The sequence below is a fragment of the Arachis duranensis genome, chromosome 9, assembly GCF_000817695.3.
Source record: "Arachis duranensis cultivar V14167 chromosome 9, aradu.V14167.gnm2.J7QH, whole genome shotgun sequence".
Taxonomy (NCBI): Eukaryota; Viridiplantae; Streptophyta; class Magnoliopsida; order Fabales; family Fabaceae; genus Arachis; species Arachis duranensis.
The window spans coordinates 3,075,567-3,084,690 of NC_029780.3; the positions used below are offsets into that span (position 1 = coordinate 3,075,567).

Below are 9,124 nucleotides of genomic sequence, written 5' to 3' on the forward strand. Positions count from 1 at the left end.
ATATAATATTTTTTTAATAATTATTTATTGAAAAATAATTTTTATAAATATTATTCAAATAATATTTATTTTATCAATATTAATTTTAATATAAAATTATTAAATATAAATCATATTGATATAAATTCATTTTTATTTAAAATTAATTTTATAAAATCACTTTTATTCAAACTTTAATTTAACAAATACCAATCCAAATACACACTGTATTTAGCTAATATGTCTTTTATATCACACATGTTAAGAGCATCACAAGGATAGAAAAATACAATAAAGTACTGACATAAGTGGAATTGGAATTTGTTTTATGCATTAGAGGAATAATATTTTGGGTCTATGGTGTAATAAATTGATGGAGTAAGAGAATTTCTCTGAAAAAGAACTTCGAATGAAAAATAAACTGAGGTTAAGTGTCATTGTGCATTTAAAGAAATATTTAAATAAATTAAAAGTAGAAATAGTAGATATTTTAATAATAGTAAATTTTATTATTCTCCATAAATATTAGGGCAAAACACTATAATAAGCCAAGGAGAAGAAAATTTTACACAAATCAACCAAATAAAAAATTGGTTCATGAATCCACCAACGCACATTATTATATAGTTCGAATCAATATGTTTCGAACTAGAATTTCATGTAATTCGAATCAATATGATTCGAATTACTCACACATGCAGACACACAGTAATTCGAATCAAGTTGATTCGAATTACACTCACACACGCTGCACATAGTAATTCGAATTGGCCAGATTCGAATTACTCATGATTTAATTTTACCATTCTTTTATTAAAAAAATTAATAATTAAAAAATTAAAAAATATATTTTATTTTATGCATTAAAAAAAAGCTAACAAAATATTTAATTATGAGACTTCTTTAAAATATTAATGAGCTATCAATTCGAATTTCATACAATACTCTTTTGTCCATTTTTAATAGTTCATGAAAATTTTTTTAATAAATTTATTTAAATTATACCACAAAAAATATTTTATTCTATACAAAATAATTTAAAAAAATAGCTTAAAAGATGTTAGGAGCACTATAAAAATTTGTAATATCCTAATGACTTGGGACATTAAAAAAATACTCTACATAGTCAATAATAATTTAAAAATTAAAAAAAAATACAGTTATAACTAGTATATACCTAAACTACTAGAATATTACAAACTTTTATAGTACTCCTAACATTTTTTAAGCTATTTTTTTAAAATTATTTTGCATAGAATAAAGAGCATTTTAAGCCATTTTAAGCCATTTTTAGCAATTTTATATGCAAAATAATTTTTAAAAAATGGCTTAAAAAATATAAGGAGTACTATAAAAGTTTGTAATATTCTAGTAAAAAAAAAAATTTAAATTTTTTTTTCCTACAAGCCATGTTTAATGATCGGGACCATTATCATCGTCTCCACAAATACACGGGTGCACCGGAATAGGCCATCTCTTGCAGGGATATTTTTAATTAACAAAGTATAAAATTACTCTATTTCCGAAATAATTGTCTTTTACTTTTTAAATGTTAGATAGAAAAATCTTTCTTTTTTTTTGGTCGGTGGATTGGACAACCCCCAATCCTAGGTACCCCAATGGATTGGACAACCCCCAATTCTAGGTACACAATACACATCCACACACTCCTCACATACTTACCAATATTTTCTTCTCGGTTGCAGCTGGTAGGACTCGAACCCGAGACCTTTGAGATGGGGAGGGGGCGGAATGCCGTGTGAGCTATGGCTCATTGGCAAGTAGTGGACGAGCTTATAGACATGCATCTGTTAGTGTAGTTGAGAGGCCTTTCTTACTGCTCAAGTCGGGGCGGGCTTGGACCAAAAGATCCGCACTCCAGGTGAATTAGGTAGTTTTGTAGAATGGATCTTCTGGTCTCTTGTTGGATTTTGTAGAAATGAGCTTATTCACTTTGGTCTTGGATCTCGTAGATTAGGATATGAATAATGCACATGCTCGAGGTCGAATTTGTGCAAGTCGGACCTTGAGCAAGCAGGTAATTAAGTCGTGTATTTGGAACTTGAATCTCAAAAAAATGGCACTTATTATGTCTTATGCTATTTTTACAACTTGTTTTTTTCGATATGATTAAGTTGAAGAAGTCAGCTGTCAAGACGTAATTTAATTGACATGACATTTCGTTTTTTTGTAATTATTCGCGTACCTTTTCAGTTTTTTTGGTAACTGTGTAGCATTTAGATCATGATAAAATTATTTTTTAGACAAAACACTATAATAAACCAAAGAGAAGGAAATTTTACACAAATCAACCAAATAGAAAATTGATTCATGAATCCACCAACACACATTATTATATAGTTCGAATCAATATGTTTCGAACTAGAATTTCATGTAATTCGAATCAATACTCACACATGCAGACACACAGTAATTCGAATCAAGTTGATTCGAATTACACTCACATACGCTGCGCATAGTAATTCGAATTGGCCAGATTCGAATTACTCGTGATTTAATTTTACCATTCTTTTATTAAAAAAATTAATAATTAAAAAATTAAAAAATATATATTTTATTTTATGCATTAAAAAAAAGCTAACAAAATATTTAATTACGAGACTTCTTTAAAATATTAATGAGCTATCAATTCGAATTTCATACAATACTCTTTTGTCCATTTTTAATAGTTCATGAAAATTTTTTTAATAAATTTATTTAAATTATACCACAAAAAATATTTTATTCTATACAAAATAATTTAAAAAAATAGCTTAAAAGATGTTAGGAGCACTATAAAAATTTGTAATATCCTAATGACTTGGGACATTAAAAAAATACTCTACATAGTCAATAATAATTTAAAAATAAAAATACAGTTATAACTAGTATATACCTAAACTACTAGAATATTACAAACTTTTTATAGTACTCCTAACATTTTTTAAGCTATTTTTTTAAAATTATTTTGCATAGAATAAAGAGCATTTTAAGCCATTTTAAGCCATTTTTAGCAATTTTATATGCAAAATAATTTTTAAAAAATGGCTTAAAAAATATAAGGAGTACTATAAAAGTTTGTAATATTCTAGTAATTTATGTAAATACTGGTTATAACTATATTTTTTTAATTTTTAAATTATTATTGACTATGTAGAGTATTTCTTTAATGTCCCAAGTCATTAGGACATTATAAATTTTTATAGTAACCCTAACATTTTTAAGCCATTTTTTAAAATTATTTTGTATAGAATAAAATATTTTTTGTGGTATAATTTAAATAAATTTATTAAAAAAATTTCATGAGCTATTAAAAATGGGCAAAAGAGTATTGTATGAAATTCGAATTAATAGCTCATTAATATTTTAAAGAAGTCTCGTAATTAAATATTTTGTTAACTTTTTTTTAATGCATAAAATAAAAATATATTTTTTAAAATTTTTTAATTATTAATTTTTTAATCAATTATTAATTTTTTAATAAAATAATGGGCAAAATTAAATCATGAGTAATTCGAATCTGGCCAATTCGAATTACCATGTGCAGCGTGTGTGAGTGTAATTCGAATCAACATGATTCGAATTACTATGGGTGTAATTCGAATCAGCTTGATTCGAATTATGGTGTGTCTGCATGTGTGAGTAATTCGAATCATATTGATTCGAATTACATGAAATTCTAGTTCGAAACATATTGATTCGAACTATATAATAATGTGTGTTGGTGGATTCATGAATCAATTTTCTATTTGGTTGATTTGTATAAAATTTTCTTCTCCTTGATTTATTATAGTGTTTTGCCCTTATTTTTTTCCCCTTCTTATAGTTATATAAATTTGGTTTCTTTTCCTATTTTTCTTTTTCCTTTGTCTTCTTTGCAAAAACTTTTATTCTTCTCTAACACACGAAAAACTCTTCTTTTTCACTAAAGCTATTCTTCTCTTCCCAACTTTCTTTCTTTCATGCAAACTTTGGTGTTGCCAAATTTCAGGATCACACTTATAGTATTTCTCTGATTCTTCACTTCAAGGTTAGTGCTTTTCCCTCCTTTATATATACATTCGCATAATCATAGGAGAATTAATTTTAGTAGGATAACAATATGGTATTTAATTACCGCATGAATATTTTTATATATAGAATTATTAATCAATTATGTATGGTTTTTGATGAAAATAATATATTCAACATGAATATTGTTTGTTAGGTAAAAGATAACAGATTGACAAAAAAAATTAATTACAATAGGTATATTTATTTTAAAAAATATTTTTTTATATAATACTATAAAAAATATCATCACCTTGAATTACTACATATTTAACTTCCATCAACAGTGATAGAATGCCAAAATTGAGACATTTTTAGATTATAATATTTGTCAGACAAATAATTAATGAAACACTCATCCATACCTTCTCATTTTGAGTATATTTATACATAAAAAAAGTTGAAAAAGCAAAAGTAATAAAAATGATGATTTTTATAATTTTGTGTGGCTATCTATATATACCAGAAGACTATGATTATCTAACAAAATTAATTTTATTTATTGCATTCAATTTGAATAAGTAAAAAACTATCTTATTTTATTTTAGTCCTTAATCCACATTATTTAAATTTAGCTCAATATATATGATTTGATTTGATTTAATTATTAGTGAAAAATAGGGCAAAAAACAGAAATAAGCCAAAGGGAGAAAATGATTTACGTGAATAAGCCAAAACGAAAACTGCTTCATGAATCCACCAATGCATATTTATATGTAGTTCGAACCAGCTTGATTCAAACTCCATTTCTACATAATTCGAACCAGCTTGGTTCGAATTATATACAAAATAATTTTAAAAAATGGCTTAAAAGATGTTATGAGTATTATAAAAGTTTGTAATATTCTAGTGATTTAGGTAAATCCATGATAAAAATTAATTTGTATTTATTGCACTCAACTTGAATAATTAAGAAATTATCTTATTTTAATTTAGTTTTTAATTCACATGATTTTAATTTAGCTTAATATATATTATTTAATTTGATTTGATTTAATTATTAGTTAAAAATATCTCAGTTGTCTATTTTATTCATAAATTTATTATTTAATGACTAATAAATTAATCAAATTAATTAATTAGTACACACAATAAATTTGGTTTAATAAATTTGGTTTAATTAAGATGTCCAAATGTGACAATAGTAACTCAGAAGAGAAAAGGGAATCCCAAGGCTCAAACAGTGAGCAACAAAACATAGTTAACAGGTCACTGATTCTGTTTGTATCTCATTTACTGTTACAAGATCATGCTATTTGACAATTAAAATGGATAAAATTTATTTTAATTTGAATTATATCAATTTAATTTAATTTTTTAATATAATTTATAATTTGCATACAGTAATTTATTAGTCAATAATAAATTTTTAAATAAAGTTTAAATTTGTTACGAATTAATTGTTAGTTTATGAAATACTGTAAAAAATAAAAAAATTAATAATTTGCATAATTACATTATATCAATTTGAATTTATTTTCAGTTGAATCTAATTCAAATTATTATGATTTGATTCGATTATTTTATATCCTTTCAAATTTTATAATTTTTTATTATTAACTTTTCTAGAATTAAATTACATCCAATCCAAATTTTAACTTTTAAATATTTTAAATCCTTGATTGGTTTTTCAAATCTAAATAAATCGAGTCAAAATAAAAGATCATAATTTAAATTAAATCAAATTAAAAAATAAACTCAAATCATATGGTACCTCTTATAATAATCTTAATCAAATCTATATAATAAAAAAATCAAAGAAACAAACACCCTTGGTTCTCCTATAAATCCTAAACCCTAGAGTTGAGTCTAGCCCTCTCCGGAGACAAGCTTGAAAAAGTAACACCATCAACCATGAAGATGGATAGGATCAGTTTGTTACCGAACTCTATCCTTTGCGACATTCTCTCATACCTCCCAACAAAAGAAGCTGTATCCACCAGCATCCTCTCTAGCAGGTGGCGCCATGTTTGGAAGGAACTCCAAGTCCTTGACATAGATGATACAACCTCTCGGCCCGGTCTGGGATGGGAAGCTCGATTTGCTTCATACGTGAATGCTATTCTAGCTCGGCGCAATGCAGATTACCCTATCCAAAAGTTTCGCCTCACTTGTTATGAATATTCAGAAAGAAGTCTAACCATCTTAACATGGCTTGATGCCGTTAATGGGCCCTATCTCCAAGAACTGTATCTCTGCCTTGAAGTAGCGTGTGAAATCGACTTGCCTGAAGCCATACTCACTTCTCCATCACTCAAGTCCCTTGTTTTGAAACATGGTGAATATTTCGATTGTTATGAAAAGTTTCCAAATGTTTATCTGCCATCTCTCAAGAACTTAGAGTTAGATGGCTGTGTGGACCCCAGCAAACTTTTATCTGGCTCCCCTGTTCTTGAAAATCTTATGCTCATTGTACCGAACAAAGACTATGGTTGTTATGTTTATATACCTACAATCCAGATGCCTCGCACATTGAAAAGGTTAATCTTTGAAGATAACAGTACCGAGGATAATAACATTAGCCATCGTGTGATAGATACGCCATCTCTTGAATACCTCTATATGAAAATAATCGCCAAATCTAAGCTACAGGTTTCGTTTAGCGATTTCCCTAACATGGTAGAGGCACATCTTCATATTCATCATGGTCGTGTTGAGCATGTCCTTTGGGTGCCCAAGCTTCTCGTGGCACTCCGCGAAACAAAATTGTTGGCATTGAAACATTGCGCAACAGAGGTAACATGCTTATGATACGATTTATTCGGGTGAATTTTTTAGAAAAAATCTTATTTTTATGTAAGTTTTTTAAAAAGTATTTTAAAAAGTGAAGTAATTTTATTTTTTGATATCTTAGGTAGTTTTTGAAAAATGAGATATATTTTGAATTCATCCTTAAAAAAAATAGTATCTTTTTTTCAATTAAATAAATTGATAGATTTTCATGAATATATTTAGTTAATGTCCAATTGGACATATTTGTTGTCATGTGCTTCATCAATCATTGATAAAAATTGTTAATATTATGACTGAGGAACATATACAGTTAATTTATAATCTTTGAAGTACTAATTTGATTTATAAAATCTTTTAAGAAAGAATTTAGAGAATGCTTCATATTTTAAGGACTAATTTGATTATTAATCTTTTTTTATTTTAGAATTATATTTATACAATAATATATAATTTTTTTTAACAACTTAATAGTGCTCAAACAAACTCATAATTCATGATTTCTCAAGCTAATTTGAATTAATAACTGTAAGTATGAATTGTGAAATATAATTAATGTGTACTTATCTACTATACAGTGCTTATTTAATGGTGTAACTTTCGAGTTTCCGGAATTTCCCCGTTTGCTCAATCTAGAGCTTGATGTTGCATGTTTCAACACAGACTTCCTGCTAAACTTCCTTCATAATTGTCATGTACTTGAAGATCTCGTGGTTCATGTTTTGAAGGTATGAATACATTTCAGTTTAAAACTAATGTCTCTATTTCTGTTTTTGTTCGTTTCCCTGAGTTTATTGAGACGTGTTATTATTATTTTTTTGGGGTCAGAGTGTTGTGTATTGTGAACTATATTTTCATCGGAGTCAGTTTTATGTGCCAGCACCACCAACAATGGTTTCGAATTGTGTGACATCACATCTCAAGAGTTTTGAGTTTAGAGAATATGAGAACTCCGCAGATGAGCGTGAATTTATTGAATATCTTTTACAAAGAGGACTTGTTTTGAAGAGAGTCACAATTCATCTTTATTATTAGTTAGACCAAGAGACAAAGTACGATATTGTCAAAGAATTATCTGCTATACCAAGGGGCTCTACAACATGTCAGCTAAATTTTATTGACCAAAAACCTGTTGAACATGGTATGAACTCTCATTCCCTCTATTTTCTCTATTGTTCATTGATTAAAGGTGTTGACAAAAAAATGATCATATTAGAGCCTTAAAGTTTTAAAATTATTCAAGTTGCATAACTGTTGAGTCAATTTTAGACCAGTTTTCCACCTGAATTATTAAAAGATGAGAAAGTATAGGGAGCCAATGGAGGTTTAGGGAGTATTAGAGATATAATTATTAGTGTTATATTTTTTCATCAGTTGAAGCTTTTGGGATGAGTGGTATCATGACATGGTATTAGAGTTTTAGATCCAAAAAGTCAAGAGTTCGATCCTTGGTGAATCTCAAAATTAGTTTAAATTTTTGGGATGAGTGATTTTATAACCTGAGATGTTTATTATCCTAATATTCGAATGGTTATTCTAAATAGTATGGATGATGTTCATTTTGTAACTCAATAACCCATTGTACACTTAGACCATTGGCTCTCTAGCATAACTCTTAAAAGATTTATTGATGCTTATGAAAAATTATGCACTTGAACATGGTTTCGGTGGTTTGAATTTGCAAACTTTGATATTGGCAAGTATTTTCATTTATCGAATTCATCCTTAAAAACTCTGTTTTTTGTGGTCTCTTATCCTTTGAAATTTACATAAATTGTTTAATTCTTTGAGTTGCATATATCGATTTGTGATGCAGATTGATGGAAGTTAAAAACTCTACGATATGGTCAACTGCAAAACCATTTTGGATGCATGACTCGGATATGAATCATGTTTTTATTTTTTACTTTTCTATGAGTCTTGTTTTTTGCTTAATTTATTGGAAATTCATCATTGTTTTTATCTTTTCATTTGTTCTTATACTATGTTTTTGAGAATTGAAGATCATTTATTTTCTCCAACGAAATGCTTTTTCGATGCACTTGTTTTGCAAGAAGATGTAGATGTAATTTTTCAATTTTTTTTAAATTTAGTTTGTTGCTTTGGTATTGGTTTACTTGTTGGGCATATTAATTAAAAGAAACTTTTTATTTTCTACTATAACTGGTTTTTAGAAGCACAATTAAAACAATTCAAACAATAACAAAAGTTTTTTTTCAACTAATCACCTAAATTCAAAGGACAGCTAATCAAATCAATTGGTTTACTTGTTATCTATTTTATACATAAATTTATTATTTTAATGATTAATAAATTAATTAAATCAATTAATTAATTTATATAATTAGTATAATTAATTTTGTTC

At 27.0% G+C, this 9,124-nt stretch overlaps 1 protein-coding gene across 1 annotated transcript; it reads left to right on the forward strand.

Annotated features, from left to right (window-relative positions):
* The first annotated feature begins 5,883 nt into the window (after nucleotides 1-5,883).
* LOC107463877 (F-box/LRR-repeat protein At3g59200-like) lies at nucleotides 5,884-8,652 on the forward strand. Its single transcript, XM_021132386.2, has 4 exons — nucleotides 5,884-6,765; nucleotides 7,338-7,487; nucleotides 7,588-7,900; nucleotides 8,576-8,652. The coding sequence occupies exons 1-3, from the start codon at nucleotides 5,884-5,886 to the stop codon at nucleotides 7,792-7,794; spliced, it is 1,239 nt and encodes a 412-aa protein (XP_020988045.1). The 3' UTR covers nucleotides 7,795-7,900; nucleotides 8,576-8,652.
* Nucleotides 8,653-9,124: the final 472 nt, after the last annotated feature.